Source organism: Empidonax traillii, unplaced genomic scaffold (assembly GCF_003031625.1).
Source record: "Empidonax traillii isolate 1590-97213 ecotype Southwest subspecies unplaced genomic scaffold, ASM303162v1 scaffold563:size410408, whole genome shotgun sequence".
NCBI classification, from domain to species: Eukaryota; Metazoa; Chordata; class Aves; order Passeriformes; family Tyrannidae; genus Empidonax; species Empidonax traillii.
The window spans coordinates 109,562-126,540 of NW_020955756.1; the positions used below are offsets into that span (position 1 = coordinate 109,562).

A 16,979-nucleotide genomic window follows, 5' to 3' on the forward strand; every position below is an offset into this window, starting at 1 on the left:
CTCCGGGGCGGGGCAGAGCCGGGCTCCGGGGCGGGGCAGAGCCGGGCTCCGGGGCGGGGCAGAGCCGGGCTCCGGGGCGGGGCAGAGCCGGGCTCCGGGGTGTGGCGGGGCAAGCGGGCGGGAGGTTCCGGGGGAGCGGCTGCCGCTGTGCGTGGGGTCCCGGCGGCGGAGGCGCGATGGCTCCGGGCGTGGAGCTGGGCTTCGCGGCGGCGGTGGCCGGGCCGGGCGGGGCGTGGCGGCTGCGCAGCGCCTACTTCCCCAGCAAGGTCGGGGGGCGGCCGGCGTGGCTGGGCGAGGCCGGGCTGCCGGGCCCCGCCGCCCTGCGCTGCGGCCGCTGCCAGCAGCCCTGCGCCTTCCTGCTCCAGCTGTACGCGCCGCTGCCCGGCCGCCCCGACGCCTTCCACCGCACCCTCTTCGTGTTCGCCTGCCGCGGCCCCGCCTGCTACCGCGGGTCGGGACCGCGGGGGCCCTTCCGCGGTGAGGCGCAGGGAGGGAGGGATGGGTGGAGGGGGCGAGGGCGGCCGGCCGCCGCCGCGCTGACCGGCGCCTGTGTCCCGCAGTGTTCCGGAACCAGCTGCCTCGGCGGAACGACACGTACCCCGAGGAGCCGCCCCCCGAGGAGCCGCCGCCGGGCCCGGCCCCCGCGCCCCCGGGGCGGCTGAGCGGCGGCGCCGCGCTGTGCCGCGTGTGCGGCTGCCCCGGGCCGCGCTGCTGCGGCCGCTGCCGCCGCGCCGCCTACTGCGGGCCCGAGCACCAGGCGCTGGACTGGCGCCGCGGGCACCGCCGCTCCTGCGGGCAGCACCCGGCCGGAGGTGGGTGCGGGGCGGCGGGGGAAACCACGTGCTACCGGGTGGTTAAATGCTGGAGGTGTGCCTGATGCGCTCGTGGAAACTTGGGCTGCTCACAGCATGCCGTGGAAAAGTGTAAGGAATGTTATGGACATCAGGGCACCTGATGTACACTTCAGTTGTCTGCGTGTGCTACTTAGGAGGAGATGTGCACCGAGCTGCCAAGCTGCAGGTTCTGAGTTTTAAAAATGCACCGAGCTGCGAAACTGCAGGGTTTGGGGTTCTAAAATGCTGCTGCTAACACTAATTAGTCTGCCTTCTACATCACGTGGGTTTACAGACATTCAGAGCAACATGACACCTGTTATAGTTTTCCACTGTCCTTAATATAGTGTGTTTCTTACCTTCTAGTCACATCTAGCAGTGATGTAAATCGTTCTTGCTCATACTAAACTTGTACTGTATTGTTGCTATGTAGTTTGCTGTGTGGCTTCTGGGGAGAAGGCCATGAAATACGAGGTGATGTTTTGAAGTGGTACCTGTTTTCTGTTTTGTAGATGACTCAGCGGATGCAATTCCAGAGCATAATGAATTCCTTTTTCCAGAATATGAAATTTTGATAGAACCTGAGGAACCAGAATTTCCTGATGACAGCACCGTAGATCCTGGTGATGAACAAGGAGCTGTAGATACATCAAAGGACCCAAAAGAACAAGAAGAGCTTGGAGCTACAGGCAGCACAGGTCAGAAATAAGATGCTGCCTGTAATTCTTCACAATGAAGCCTGTATCACATCTTCAAAATATAAAATACTGCGGGTTTTAAGTGTTTGTTGTAAACTACTGGTGAAGAAGAGCTAAATCTACACTCATTATGATGCAAGTTTGTTGTAGATGTTCTGTAATATAAGTTGCTTTTACGGGAGAGACTTACTAAGCCCTGATCCCAGGAGCTGTTGAAGCAGCTGTTGCTGCAGGTAGCTCGTAGTTACAGTGTCCCTGGCATGCTTCCCATAGGTAAGGAACAACTCAAGTTGTTCCCTCTCAAGTCAGAAGGACAGGACCTTGAACTGCTGGATGCTGTTGGAATTGGGAGATTGAATTACTGTCTTGACTTGGTTCCATTTGTCTTAATTTATGGAAAATACTTAAAATCTCCTTGTCTGTGCTAGAAAAAAAAAATGCTCTGAGGCTATTTTAATGGACCTTGAATTCATGATGTGTTTGCAGCGACCACACTAGCTTTGAACAGACGCAGGGGAAGGATGCTGGGTTCCCAGCCGTGCCTTGCTGTGGTCCAGAGCTGTCTCAAGACTATTTAGTGCCCCAAGTTGACGTGAATGTTGTTGTGTGACAGATAAACTGGTCAGTGCTAGAAACTGAAGTCTGGCACATGCACAGCACTGGTGGCCTTTTTCAGATATCCTGAAGGTCCTGCAGTCTCAGTGATACCCACTGGGAGCCGTAAACTGTAATCAATTATCTCCTTCCCTTTTCCAGTGTTCCAGTACTGACATCTATGTTTAAAATGCAACTAAAACTAGAAAATGGACCTTTGTGTGACCAAATTTTAACATGCCACAAAAAGGAAGAAATCTTTGAGTGATTTATGTAAGGAATGATTTGTGAAGCAAAATGCATTTACAGGTGCTAATACAGTTTTTAGTTTTTTACTGTCTTGTATTAGCCCATAACTTTTGTTGTTCTTTGTTCTTGTTTAGGTGAAGCACATCAGTCCTTAGATGAAGAGACATTGGAAGCACTGGCAAAACGTGAGACTGAAGAAGACAAGATCTTCCAAATGTTTAAAGAAAAAGTAGCTGCTGAACCAGAGCAGGTCAGAAGATGGGGCGGCCTTAGAATATAGTTGAGTCTGGCACAGCATCCTGCTGCACCTGCAGCATGTTTCACTGCTACTTGTACCTAGTTAGAAATGGGGATGCCTCCCCACCCTCCACACACCTAACCAACACACCCTCACTTCCTTATGTGCACAACATAATTCATGCTGAAGTAAGAATTCAGGACCTGCTCATCTGTCTTAAACAGAAGTTGTTCAGAATGAATGAAACAGGGGTGATGAAGCCCCCACAGCACAGGAAGACCTGCCATCCTGTGACGTGGTTCTAACCAAAGGACATGGTGAACGACTGCATTATTCCCCAGCCTGTGGCCCTGCTGGCTTTCCTTCTCAGCAGAACGAAAACTGCAGAGAAGAGCTCTACCACTGTCACCAGCTGCACTGGGAGGTGGTTTGGCTTTTTAAAGGTTGAAGAAAATAGTGATGGCTGTAAAATTTTTACTATTTCAAACAGAAATCACTCCCTCATACTACTTCTTGCTATTACAAGAGGCTTGAAAGAGTCACATTGGTAAACAAAAGCATGGTCCCTTGGTTCCATTCAGAGGAAACACAGGCCTAAATCTGTCCATTTTTTTTTCTGGTACCTGAAGGGTTAAGGTACACACACAAAAGTAGGAGGCTTAAGTGTCTCCTTCTCAGCTTTAGGTATGTGCATCCCTTCTCTCTGATCATCCCTGTACTGACTGATCTGCCCAGTGTCCTCTTGTTGATAATGCCTGATTTGCTATTAACAGAAAAACTAAGGATATGTCTGAAAATGCCTCCTTCTTGGACATTAGGACAATCCAGTTGCATTTGGATGCAGTTCTGCCTAACAGGAGGAGCTGGATTGCATTCCTGACTTTGTGTGGAGTTCTGTGTGCTAATTATCAAGCTGCTCCTTCTCCATCTCACGACTGTAAGATATATTTGGGTCCCTTAATTAGGAAAATGCAAATCATTGGAATTTATTATTGCAGTTTATCCCTGGATCATTGAAAAAGTGTGATTTCCATAGTTAAGAAAACACATGAAACAACCCATCTTATTTAGAATACCACGTTTGCAAATTATATTTTGCCATGGTTATTACTTAAAGGATCTGACCTTACTCTGTGCCGTCTACAGCTTTGTCTAGCTGTAAATACCAATTTTATACCAAAATGAAAAGAGTCATGAGAACTTCTGCTCTATTTCAGATTATTAGATACTGCAGAGGAGGAGAAGGCCCAATCTGGGTGTCGGGTGAAAACAGGCCTGAAGAAAAAGATATCCCAAATTGTTTATGTGGTGCCAAAAGGATTTTTGAATTCCAGGTATGTAAACTCATTTAAAAATAATACAGGTAACATATTTCAGACTTGACCTAATTGTATAGTTGTTGGCTTGTAGTTAGAGCAAGAACGTTGAAGTTGCTACATACTGTGTTAAATGATTGCACAAAGCCTTTTTTTACTATTCTGCTTTTTCCACCAGATAATTTGCACTATCCATAAAATGGTGCTCTTGTGAATATGGAACCATCTCTTAAGTAACAGGAGTCCAATATTATATATTTCAAAAAATAAAAAGCCTTATGTAAGAAATGTGTCTGGCTGGAAGTATTCACCTGTAGAATTTTGAATGCTAGAGATGTATGCATGGTGAATGCACTTTATGTCATGCAAAGGTAAAACATAGTTATGAAGGTAATTTCAAATGGAGTGAGGCTCAGAATTGGGGCAGGGCTTATAAGGTCAAATAAAAATTCTATAGATGAAGTAAGTAGGACTGTGCTTTTGATTCTTTGGGCATCTACTACACTGCTTTGGGAATTTCAAATTTATTTTATTTGAGCTGGTGTACGCACAGTCGCTTCAACTGGGATTTGGTGTAAGAGAGCATAAATCCTCTTACACCAAATGCAGGACCCTTCTTCAGGAAGAGAAGCAGGGAGAGGGGAGAAAGCTGTGGCCTACCTCTAAAGCTTTTGGTTTTCCTTGAAGATTATGCCACAGCTCCTGAACCACCTTCAGGTTGACAGCCTTGGAGAGAGCATTGACTGGGGAACGCTGGTGGTGTACACTTGTGCTGACAACTGCGGTGGGGCAAAGGAATACCTGGAAGAGTTCATATGGAAACAAGACTATTCCGTGGGCCATGGTTTACCAAGCTGAGTCTTCTAAATGGATTACTTGCCTTGTTTCATTGCATCTCTGCACTGTGCAAACAGGTAGTTGAACTAAAAGTCACTGTTAACAGTGGATCTTGTAACAGTGATAAAACTGCTATAACTAGACCTCGAACAGCCTCTCACTTGTGCTCCAGGGAAGCTTTTACATCAGCCTGGTCATGAAGCCAGATGCGTTTGTTCTGTGAGTTTCATTTCAAATCTCATTTCTCACTGTTTAAATAAAGATGAAAAACTTTGGATTGGTGAAATTATCTTTTGTTGGTGATACAACTTCAAAAACTTAAAGACTGGTGTCTGTCAGGACTTTGTTCTCTTTCTGAACAGGTGCTCTCAATCTAATTTGACAGTTCTTACTTGTTCTGATTGAGTGGTTATTGAAGATAAAATGCACAAAATTAAGTGTTTTATTGGACTTAAACTATGGGGCTAATAGTTTTAACTCAGTTATCTGGTGCAGAAGCAGTTTTAACAAAGTGAGCCATACTAGAACACATTTGTCTTGTTACAGACTGCCTGTAGGAGCAGATTTTCAAGCTCAATTGTACCTTAAGTCTGCCAGCTTTGGTAAAGTTTAAAAATAAGTGCCCTCCGCAGGGATTCTTCTGCTATTTAACAGCCTTATAGCTGAGGCAAGAGAAAAGTGAAACCATAATGCTGAGGTTACTGTGGTAGCTGCTTAACTACTCCTGTGGCTATAGCTACATTTGCAGAAAAGGCTTTCTTGTGTGTGTCAGTATAGAATTGATTTCCGTTATATATTCCCTTATCCAGCTCCAGCCATTCACGGCTGCTTACCAGTGACTCCGAAAGTGATTTTAGGAAAGTCCTAGGCCCACTGTGGGGTCTTTGGGATCATTTAGATGTTGAAAATACTCCAGTGAGCAGGCAGAGAATGCTGTACCTGTAAGTGGTTTTGTTGATGCAGGACAATTTCTAGAAAGGTAGTTTTAAGCCTTGGTACTCATCATGAAACAGCATTTTAAGTCACTGTAGTACAGCTCAACTGATTTTACAGAAAACCATCCCCAAGTTACAAAGGGCTCCGGTTGAAGAGTTTTTCAGGTAAGTTGGTAATAATTCAGGGTCCTGCAAAAGCAGGTACAGTCCTACAATTACAGTTAAGAGCTCTCAGGAATGTTCGTGAGCTCACAGCAGAGAGTGGTGTGGCACTGAAGGCAGTGTTTGAGTATCATGAACTTATCCTGGCACAGCTACATTATTAGACAGCATCCTTCTGGTAAGAATCATGAAACCAATTAATAAACACCTAGAGAAACACTGGTGTAGAGAGAAGACCGAAGATAAAGGTCACTCAGTATTTGCAAATGGAGCAGTATCAAAGCCAGCCAAAACTTCATTTTGTCTGGAATGAAACACCAACTTCGTAAAGAGACCATGGTTTACATTTGGGTTAGTTTTGGATAAAAGTTGTTTGAAATAACGTGCAAGTCAGAGAGTTTACTATTACTGAAATTTTACTGAAGAAAAAAGTTTATTTTTAGTTCTCAGCCCATTAAGTTTCAAGCACGGTTCAGAAGGAAGATTATGTACATACTGACTAGTTGGAAGGGCTTTGACATTTTACAGGAACACTAATATAGTGAGCTGTCATAGCTGGTAAAATACAAAAGTAGTAATTTAAAGAAATTCTAGGAGCTAAGCAGGGATCTTTTGTTCCAATTCAGTCAAGTGTAGGTATTTAAGACTTGCCTAAATCCCATCTGCTGAAAACAAGGCAACACATACTTGAACACGAATTTTTTTAACCAGTCATCTCTTTTGTTTTAACATATCGGAAGTATTCAAGGTAGACATTTCTAAGGATTTGACTGCTAGTGAATAAGCCAGAGCATTGGTAAGATTCTCTCAAAATAACAAGTCACAGTAGTGCATGTGCTATTAAAAGATCCAGATTAAAAAAAAAAAAAAAAAAAAACAAAACCAAAAAACAATGTATTTCACTCTACCAGCTGGGTAATTTTAAAATTTATTAAGACAGTTCCCATAGTTGTATAAACAGGGTTTATTGTACATGTGGAGTTGAAGAAGGAAAGAGAAGAAAGGTATATATTATATATATATGTACAGTGAGCCATTTTCATTAATAAATTTATCCTATCTTGTTTAATACTGGAAAGCGGGAATGTGTCTGGCACCAAAGAAATTAAAGTTGAAAAAATTTAAAAGTTAAAGTTCTGAAAATTATAAAACCATGGTCTTATGGAAGGAACTTAAAACATATATACATGGCAATTTAAGTGGTTTATACACTGAGTGACACAGTTGCATTCGTCTTTAAACCAACTTACAGATTTCCTATGAATAGAACTGGCATTAAAACTATTTAAAAGCTAGAATATAAATAAAAATTGGAGGGACTGCTCTAGGAACAGCCCAGTAAAGCAACTCACAGTAACTCAGTAGACATATTCAAGAATACAGTTCCCCTTGACCATCAGGGAAGTAGGCACTAACTGGGAAATAGTCCAAGTCCTGGTGTTGCAGTTGCACTGGAAGTCCATCTCTTGTTACTGCTGTGCCATACACAATACCTTGTAAAATAGACCCCTGATTTCTCTGAAACATGTAGAAACTGTTACGTTGTCTTTCTGAATCCCTTTAAAATAGGATAGATGTTTTCAAATGCTTCATAGATTTCTGCTCGTACTTTAGCACCTGGAAAAAGATAGGGAATAAAGTTAGTTTGTACCTTTTACCTAATACTCTATTTTAGCTTTTAGAATGTTTATTTCAATGTGACTCTACATAAAACCCATGCATATGCATAAATCCTTATTTTTACAATCTTTTTTAAAATACATTTCATAGAGAGCATACATTACCAGCCTTCTCACTGTTTATTTTGAAAACTGTTACTACTTTCATTAGCATCTCTGTGCAGATGCTAACTTGCAAATGGGATTATCCTATACATAATTTCCACAGAAGACCCAGCTACAAAGCACAGCCCCGCAGGATGTTTCTGCAGAAAGGCTTAACTGATGGAGATTTTCTGAGTGTGAACATCTGTAGGAGGAAGGTCTGACAGTGGAGACTGCTGCAAAGGCCTGCCCATTCCCCATACTGCAGGGACATGATTCTTTGCTCTGCCAGTCTTGTGGCTTTTTCTCCATAGCAAGACACAGTATGAGGGGAAAAGGAAGGGTGTAGGTGGAGTGCCTGAGGTTGAAGAAGTCCTAGAGCTCAGCCCTTCTTTGTCTGCTGTATCATGGGAGAATGGCAGCATCCTGGCAGCCAAGCTGCCAAAGAACAGCAAAGACATAGTGCAGGTAGCTCGGTGTGCAGCTGCAGCGCTGAGATACAGATTGAGGTGTGTGTGGCAGGACACCCAGGCAAGACACCAGGAACTGCATGCCAACCGTTTGCATAACAAAGGACACCAACAAAGGACACCAGGACCTGTGGGACAGCCAGGTGGCCACACTCAGAGACACAGCAGGAGCCATGGACTCAGCTGGAAGACCCCAGACTATTTCATTTAGACTGAGGGTATAAAAACTTTTGTTAAAAACTATTTATATATAAATTCTTTTGTTTGGGGTCCCTCCTCGGGGGCACCCAGCTCAAGCTGTTATTTTGTTATTGCACCAAGATTAAATCGACTGGAGTATGGGAAGCTAGGAGTGGAGCTGGTAAGGAAAACCTTGTCTGACTGTGTGAATGTGGTGTGTGTAGCAAGTCAAGTGGGGCACCTGTTGGCTCTCTGGAGATGCCCCGCTGCAAACAGGCTTTGGTCCTGGTGCAGGTGGTGCTAGTCTGACTGCCAGAGTGGCTCCTGGATGGCTGGACAGGGAATTTTCCTTAACATCATCCACAGAACATTCTACTAACTCTTCTTTCTCAGTACTGTCATCTCTAAAGGAAAGTACCTGGCAGCTTACATATCCCTGTGTGTTCTCTGTAATACAGTCCAAATCTCACCTACTGGAGTATGAAACTGTCTTGACTTACCAGTTAAAACCACTTTTCCAGAAACAAAAATAAGCAGTACAATTCTTGGCTTGATCATTCTGTAGATTAATCCAGGAAACAATTCTGGCTCGTAGCTGTAAGAGAAGAGAGTAAGTGTTTAAACTTGTAAGCTTTTGAACACATTCCACTCTTATCTTCTGCGGGACTGGGCAGAGCAGATGCAGACCACTGAGACCTGGAGAGGGTAGTAGGGAAGATCATTTTGATAGGTTCATAATGAGCAGCCTCAGCTGCACCTAAGGCAGTGCAGAGATGGGAACAAAGATGCAGGTTTTCCTGTGGTGCAAGGGAATAATCTAAACAGATGTCATTCTCTGAGCTAGCTAGTATGCAACAGGAATGAAACACAAGCAAGCCTTTTTTTACCTGCTGAACTGCTGGTGTGTGAGTACCAATCCTTCCAGTCTGATGGGAAATTTCACGTCACAGCTGCCCACCATGTTCTGAATTTTAAAATCCAAAAATTTTGCAGGAAAACCCAGTTTCTGAACAACTCTTGCATACTTCCTTGCTGCCAGTCTGGATTGCTCCTCACTGAAGTGAGAAAAGGATATCTGTATTATTGCCTCCATCATGAAGCACACAGCATTAAACCACAAATATCTAACTGGGAGAAAAATGCCTGTGTGGAGGGAAAAGGAAGGTCACATGCAAACTCTTTATATGCAAAACTACCAAGTAGCACTGGTTTTCATGCTAATTTTGGTAGTAATACCCTGAACACTACTAGTGTTGCACGCACTGTTCATGAGGCACAAAACAGTAAATTATAAATCCATATATTTCACGCTTTTAAAATATTGACCAGAGTCCCTCTAATGGGACAAGGGAACTGTTATGTAAGTTATCAGCATAGAACAACTTTGAACTACTACTGCTAGAAAATACACATTTCTATAAAAATCTCTCAACTGCCAAAATCCTCTGCTTGATTGAGCCCAGGAATTCGAATGGGTTTAACACAACTGCACAGCCTTACATGGTGTTGCAGAATTCAGTTTGTTTCAGGTTTGTAAACAGCTGTGCATCTGGTTGTTCCTGATGCAGAGTAGGACAACTTGAACTTTAGTTGTCACCAGGCAGAGAAAATTCTTCCCTGTACAGCTCTATTCATTCATCTCTGCTCATTAGCTTATTCCTTCTGGATTCTTAGCAGAGTTCTTCAGAGCAGAATTTCTCTTCTGGCCACCAGAGTTAAACTTTTGTTTAGTTTTCAATTCTTGTGCTTCAATGATCATGTTAAGGTCTAACTAACTAAGATCAGACGACCAGGACCAGAGACTTGGAGATGTGATGAATGGAACTACTCAAATATAAAAACCTTCTGCCACTGCCCCTACAGTTTGAACAGTTCCGGTGCACAGTCACTGAATTTTTTAAATTATTAGAAAAAAACAGATAATTGCAAAGCCAAAGAACTGAATATAATAACTTCTGCAAACCAGTTTATTAGACTGGATGGAAGAGCTTCAGAAATAGAACTACCATTTCCCCTTTAGTTGGGAAGTCCCTTTAGTCATGAAAAGAAAGTTCGAGTAGAAATGTGTATTACACAAACAACTGTGAAGCAACACTAGTTGTGCCTGTATGACTTAGATGCAAATATATATATATATATATATAAATAATATTACTTCTAAAGCATCACGGTACACGAGAAGAGACAGCCTGAATTAGTTTGCTTGTAGTGCCTAAACATACCTTTTTGCTCCTGTGCACACCATTTTTCCAGAGCTGAATATCAGTGCAGTAGTACGTGGTTCTCTTATTCTCATAATAACAGCAGCAAAACGCTGAAATGTGAGCATTGAGACCATTAGTGATATATTGCTGTAATCACTGCATTAAAACCAAAACTGCATCATCTAAGGAGCAAGTTACACTGTAGCATAAAGAAATACTAAGTTCAAACATACTTACTGATCACTCAAAGTTTTCTTGAAATGCTTATGTCAAACACACACAACGAGAGGTAGAGCCAGGCAGGAAGGATATTTACCATTGCACTGCTATTTTACCAAGTCAATCTCTCGTTACTGTATATGCAACATATAAATAATGCTAACATTTGCATCAGAGCAATAGAGACAACTTCAAAAATAAATTTAAAATATTTCCTCCAAATGTCTTGAAATTTGATCTAACTACAATGGAAGACTATCTGCAAAAATTTTATGATCTGTTTTGTTTCTGTGTCTTAAAAAAATCGGACAATGTTACAATACCAGCAAACAGATCAGCTGGAGATCAAAGTTCTGTGTAAACAGAGGTCACCTTGGCTACCACAGTAGGACACAGCAATCCAGTAAGCTCTACCTTTTTATTCTAAGTAAGCATTTCCAAATATTCTTAAACTCCTTGAAGGAAGAGATACTGGAAACTGATGCGGGCATACACAAACACATACACAAGTAAACCCTTCTTTGTTGTACTTAACTTGGACTAGCTCACCATGCAGTCCCACGAATTGTTCTGCTGACATAACCGAGGCGGTAGCGTGGGTAACCCAACAGCACATTTGTCAAAATATGATTTAAATAGTACAGCCAAGCACCATCTTTCTGTGATAGATGAGTGTACTGACTAAACGTCAGGAGTGTGTTACATAACCCTCCTTTCTCTGACATGGAAAACAGTGTTTCGTATTGATTATTCTAGCCTACGAGTTTTACACAGCCACCTACCCTCCTACCTTAGGAGCCGCCACGGCTTGCTCAAATTTTTGTTGCACTAGTATCTTACTCACAATTATGTAACAGCATCACTGATATAAGCTTTCAGGAACAGTCATTTATGACATACGCATGCATGCACGCTTTAACCTTTGAGAACAGAGTGCAGGTAAACTGCAGCAAAGTCCTAAATAGTAAAGCAAAAAAACCCTAACACCCAGGAAAACTGAAGTCTTCCCAAGGGTAACCAATTGAACTACACAACATCTAAACTTTTACTGGTGTCCAGCTACTGTGGTTGCAAAGACAACATTTCCAAGAGCAGCCACCCAAAAGAAAAATGAAGAGACAATGTTCCTGATTTAACACTCCAGGTAGGTCCTCTGCTGTTGTTCAAGGTTTCCCAAGCTAAAACAACCCCACAGTTTAACAGACTAACATTTAGGAGTAGCAGGCAACTTAAAAGTCGATGTGAAAAAAAAATCAATTTCATTTTGGTGTTTCACCAAACTTAGCCATCAGAAGCAATGAGATGGCAGGAGTACTGGGGGAGAACACAAGGGAACAGAGGGGAATCAAGACTCTAAAAAATGAGCAACTGCGCTGTGATCACAAGAATTCCAAGGGAACAGGCTAGGGAGAGGAAGCCATGGAATATACAGAACAACCATGCCCATATGAACAGTAGCAGAGCTACCACAAAAAGCTTGGCCAGTGTACTACACTGTTGGTTAGGTTCTCCTACCAAATTACAACCTGGTGCAAACCACAGCTACCTCAGTATAAAAATGCTTTTTACTAATTTGACAGAATGTTTTAAGTTTATTAAAGATTTCTTTTTAAACTATAGTATAAAACTGCATCTCTGTCAGGAAGGCTTTTCGGTCTATTGCAGAAACCTGCAGCCACAACCTTTGATATACATTTCTCTTACCTTGGGATTATATTCAGCATTTCGGGCACGAAGCGCAATAGTTTTTAGGTCAAGTTTGCAACCAAGATTCACTGTGGACACAATATTCCTGAAGACAGGTGAGAGAAATACATTAAAAAGACAAAAAGGAATTCACGTCTTCCTCGTTTTTAACAAAGCTTAACTGATTTTACTTTTTTATTATTTTGTTTCTCCAAGCAAGTTTGAATGACATCTTTCCTACTGCACCAAGCATGTTTTGACATAGTTCCTAAGGCATGATTGTTGATTCCTCCTTTTCTGCCAGCTATTATGAAAAGTGCCTCATGAGAAGAATCTTTATTTCAGTTTGGCTGGAAAAATTCTTGATTCTGAGAGCCCTCACCACAATCAGAGAAGCTGCTGGAAACAGGAGAAAATGAGGTAGTACCATCTGAAATTTTCCTTGCTATGCCTTTCAAGGAGGAAGGTGCAGAACTAAGTGGGAATGGCACAGGAGCTAAAGCCATTGCCAGGAGATGGGATAGCAGATCTCTAGAAAGTTTAAAAAAAGTTCCTAAATACAAAATTTTGTTTTCTGGGAAAACCCTGAATTTTTAAGGTTCTCAATGTGGTGTGGGGGAGAAGGGATATGAGAAATTACTCTTTCAATTCACCTTATCCATTTCTCTTTGCCCCTTCCATAAATTTCTGAAAAAGTCCCTTTAAAACCCAAGTTCAATGAAAATACTTCCATACCTAAACTTAGAACTAGTACTAGGGTTTTCTTCCCTTCTTACAAACTCAGTGTTAGCCATGATCTAGAAAAGGGAACATGATGAACTCTTAAAGTGCATGGAGTTAAAAGTTACAATGGTGTTAAATGAAGACATATTAAGTGAAGAACACTTAACTCCACTGTTATACTGAAAAATGTATGGTTGACAAATCACTAAGAAACTGTTTATATAATTAAGTGGTCTAGTAATGAAGCTAAGCTAAAAATAAAAGCAAAAATTACTCATATTGCTACAGGAGACCCATGAATTCTGGGTCCTCCCACCAAAATGCAGTACCCAATTCCTGATGTGACTTTGGTCCTAAGTCTTTTAAAGGCTATCTGAGAAAGAACACAGTGCACTATCACATGGATCACTCACTGTAGTTGTGGCACTATCCCAGAACTCTCTGATGCTGGTGTTGCAGGAGTTATTGGTGTCATTGGAGTCATTGGAGAGGGGTACAGAGGTGTGGTTCCTGGTAAAGGGGCTGTGGTAAGAGTCTGTGAATGGAAGAGCTGGGGAGTTTGACCAGATGTTCCCTGTGTGGCTTGCTGTGATGTAGATTGCTGTGCTGCTTGTTGCTGCTGCTGCTGCCGCTGCTGTTCCTCTAATATAGACAGACTGTTGGTGCTCTGGACAGGCTGTGGTGTCAGTCCTGTGCCATATGGCATCATCGGGCTAAAAATGGGAATTCCTGGAGTCATTGCACCCTACAGAAGAAAACATGAAACAGAAACCACAGAACATGTTGATTCCATTTTGTTTTTAAGAGACAAAGTTTTCAGGGGGAGCCTAAAAATTAATCTATGTAAATTGACTTGATCATCTCAAACCTAGAGCACATACTAACTTGTTAAAAACAGTAAGTCCTTGGAAATGGTTCATAGAATAAAGCATAAATGTTTTACAGAATAAATCAATACCTCTAGGGATCTGGCATGTTTCTCACACTACCTTGCAAGCATGTCTCAACTTTGACCCATAATTTAATTTGCAATTGTTTGAACACAGACTGTGTCCATTTTACCAAACACATTCTTAGCCCAGCAACAATCTATTATGCACGTAGTTTAAAGGGCTACCACCAAAATTAAATTAATCTTTCCAACCTGTCAGTCATGTTTCTACTTAGAGGAACCCCACGTATCTGCATGCTGGATATACATACTGAGGGTTTTAAAATTCTGCTTTATACTAGTATTATTCGATACCTAGCAGAATTTTTCAGATCTGCAAACAAAAAACCCCTGAAGTTACATGGAAGAAATGGAAAACACTTTCACACACAGAAAAAAATCAGATAATAGTTGCATCTTAGATCATTTGCTTTTACCTGAGGGGAGGCTAAGCCTTGAGCGTAGGGTGGCAAACTGTTGTTCTGATCCATGATTCCAGTTATTTCTTTGGTGAGGCTAGAAGTATTTCCTTCAATTACTTTAAATAAACTTCAAATCCTAGAGGATTTTTAACCGTTTAAAACATTCCAGCAAAGTAGCTTTTAAAGCCAAGCTGAAAGGTGCTGGGAAAACATCAGCTCCAGAGAAATAGGTTGTGAGTCTAAAACACTAACCAAAACCTGAAAAGAAAAAGAGTAATATCTTGAGAATAATATCTAAAAATAAAATGAAAAACAAACCTATGAGCTGCTGACTCAGATAGAAGACGCACACCCACGTATAAATACATAAAAGAAAATTCACGCATATGCACGCACACATGCACAATCCATAAAAATAACCTTTTTCAGGCACAGTCAACAGAAACTTTGCAGCGTGATTCTGCTGAAGTCCCTGGCAGGTTACCTGACTCACATGGGCAGGCCTCTGTTTAACGAAACCTTCCTGCACAAACAATTCAAGCCATTAATGCTCATTCTACTCCAAGGTTTGCTTTATCTGGAAAAGCACAGATTTTTTTAGAATTTAATTCCCCTGACTACTAACCAACAAGCTTACTGACACATTGCTTGTAAGCCTCTTCTGGCAATTTTAAGGCTTGGGCTTTCAAAAATTACTTTTCCTTCTATGAGAAAAGCATCACTGGTCAAATCAGAACTAGGAAAACCTCTTATCCACTTCCAACAGACTTCAAATAACAGGGGACACGCGCTTTATCGGGGAAAAAAAAAATGTGAAAACCCATTTCAGGTGTACCAGTGAAACATCCACATGATTTGATTTTATTTTTTCAACTATAGCTCTGTTTCTGTCTTATGGAAATAAACAACACAAGTGAAGATTTAAATTTTATGCTATCAATGATATAAAATATTTTCCCATTAATTTGTAAGTTCCTGAACTATTGCCTAGAAATACTCAAGGTCATTTTCAGGCAGGAAGTTGGCCACCTCAAAATCTGAAGAAAGCCTATTCAGGCTTTTTTTTTTTTTTTTCCCCTTTAAAGATATGAGAGCTTAAAATTACAATACTATTTACACTGCAGCTAAAAAAGCCCTGCTTTTTTTCCCCCCATAACCATAAGATATTACGAACTTTACCCTCACCAAAGGTATCAAGCAGAGCACCCGGGTTTTATAACCTGAAGACAGGGGTACATTAGAAGCCTAGACATTATCCTGGAAGAAATAAAGCCAACTCCTCGACAGCCCAGCTGTTTGGTGAGAAGCCTGAATACCAGGCATGTCAAAGCCTGCGGCGAGGACACCGGCTACGCAGAGGCCCATCTTGTAACCACCTAACGAGACCTGCCACTACAAACGCTAGGCAACGTCTTGGTCGAGGGAACAGAGTCCAGAAGCAGGGCACACCATGGAGGAGGCCCCGACCCACCCCCGAGGCCCCGTTCGGGCTTCCCCCCCGCAACCACACAGCAGCGCTGGGCATGCGGCCACCGCTTCCCGGTGCCCTCCAGCCCCTCTCGCTCCCCATCCAGCACTGGCCCTGGCGCCGCGCAGGGTCCCGCCGCTGCCCGCGCCCAGCCCGCCCCCGCCGCCACGCTCGCCGCTCGCTCCTGAGCCGCGCCGGAGCCCCGCGGTGGGGCAGAGCAGGGCAGGGCAAGGCGGCCGGGGGCGAAGAGTCCCTCCCCGCTCTCCCCGCCGCGCCTCAGGCCGCCCCGGAGGCGCGGAGCGAGCCCGGCCCCGCGCACCATCCCCGCCCTCCAGGCCCGGCCCGGCCCGCACCATGGCGGCCTCACCGCCCCCTGGGCGGGCGGCGAGGCGTGCGGCGGCCGCAGGGCCCGGAGGAGCCCCGTACCTGCTGCCCCGCTCCGCTCCGCTCCCGCCGCGCTCAGCGCCCGCCGGAGCACGGCCCGGCCCCGCCCCCGCCCCGCCGGCGCGCCCGCCGCGTCACTTCCCGCCGCCGCCGGGAGAGGAAGAACCTTCGCTTCCCTGGGAAGAACCTTCCGAAATTCAACAAGGGCAGTTGCGGGGTCCTGCACCTGGGGAGGGATAATCCCATGCACCAGTACAGGCTTGGGGCCGACCAACTGGAATGTAGCTCTGCGGAGAAGGACCTGGGGGTTCCTGGTGGACAAGGAGCTGTCTGAGGGCCAGCAGTGTGGTCTTGTTTTCAAGAAGGCCAGTGGGTGTCCTGGGTGCATTAGGAAGAGCATTCCCAGTAGATCGAGGGAGGCCCCTCTGCTCCACGTCTGCAGTACTATTTCCAGTTCTGGGCTCCTCAGTACAAAAGAAACATGGAGCTCCTGGAGCGGGTCCAGGGATTTCCTCTCTTATGAGGAAAGGCTGAGGGAGCTGGACCTGTCCAGCCTAGAAAACAGATGACTGAGAGGGGCCCCCATCGGTGTGTATAAATATCTAAAGGGTAGGTGTTAAGAGGATGGAGCTAGGCTCTTCTCGGTGGTGCCAAGTCATAGGATGAG

General features: G+C 43.8%; 2 protein-coding genes across 3 annotated transcripts; one reads left to right on the plus strand and one right to left on the minus strand.

Moving 5' to 3' along the window:
* Positions 1-169: 169 nt before the first annotated feature.
* PDCD2 (programmed cell death 2) lies at positions 170-5,054 on the plus strand. The gene is made up of 6 exons (XM_027897850.1): positions 170-477; positions 561-812; positions 1,346-1,531; positions 2,509-2,624; positions 3,830-3,946; positions 4,616-5,054. Exons 1-6 carry the CDS (start codon positions 177-179, stop codon positions 4,784-4,786), a joined length of 1,143 nt encoding a protein of 380 aa, XP_027753651.1. The 5' UTR covers positions 170-176; the 3' UTR covers positions 4,787-5,054.
* A 1,222-nt stretch (positions 5,055-6,276) lies between these two features.
* Positions 6,277-16,415, minus strand: TBP (TATA-box binding protein). 2 transcript variants are annotated; one of them, XM_027897851.1, is made up of 8 exons: positions 16,355-16,415; positions 14,476-14,718; positions 13,521-13,852; positions 12,403-12,490; positions 10,498-10,589; positions 9,163-9,330; positions 8,776-8,870; positions 6,277-7,479 (listed from the first exon to the last, which is right to left on the minus strand). In XM_027897851.1, exons 2-8 carry the CDS (start codon positions 14,527-14,529, stop codon positions 7,400-7,402), a joined length of 909 nt encoding a protein of 302 aa, XP_027753652.1. In that variant the 5' UTR covers positions 14,530-14,718; positions 16,355-16,415; the 3' UTR covers positions 6,277-7,399. The 2 variants fall into 2 exon arrangements, with proteins under 2 accessions (XP_027753652.1, XP_027753653.1); XM_027897852.1 differs by lacking the exon at positions 16,355-16,415 and adding an exon at positions 15,646-15,863 and having other exon boundaries at positions 6,814-7,479.
* Between the last annotated feature and the right edge of the window lie 564 nt (positions 16,416-16,979).

What these genes read in the sequence shown, in the direction of transcription:
- PDCD2 (XM_027897850.1), top strand. Translation starts at nt 177, where the DNA reads ATGGCTCCGGGCGTGGAGCTGGGCTTCGCGGCGGCGGTGGCCGGGCCG. An exon ending in CGGGCAGCACCCGGCCGGAG is followed by an intron (nt 813 to 1,345) that starts GTGGGTGCGGGG and finishes TCTGTTTTGTAG; the next exon opens with ATGACTCAGCGGATGCAATT. An exon ending in AAAGGATTTTTGAATTCCAG is followed by an intron (nt 3,947 to 4,615) that starts GTATGTAAACTC and finishes TTTTCCTTGAAG; the next exon opens with ATTATGCCACAGCTCCTGAA.
- TBP (XM_027897851.1), bottom strand. Translation starts at nt 14,529, where the DNA reads ATGGATCAGAACAACAGTTTGCCACCCTACGCTCAAGGCTTAGCCTCC. An exon ending in AAGGCTTAGCCTCCCCTCAG is followed by an intron (nt 13,853 to 14,475) that starts GTAAAAGCAAAT and finishes TTTCTTCTGTAG; the next exon opens with GGTGCAATGACTCCAGGAAT. An exon ending in ATGCTGAATATAATCCCAAG is followed by an intron (nt 10,590 to 12,402) that starts GTAAGAGAAATG and finishes CTCACATTTCAG; the next exon opens with CGTTTTGCTGCTGTTATTAT.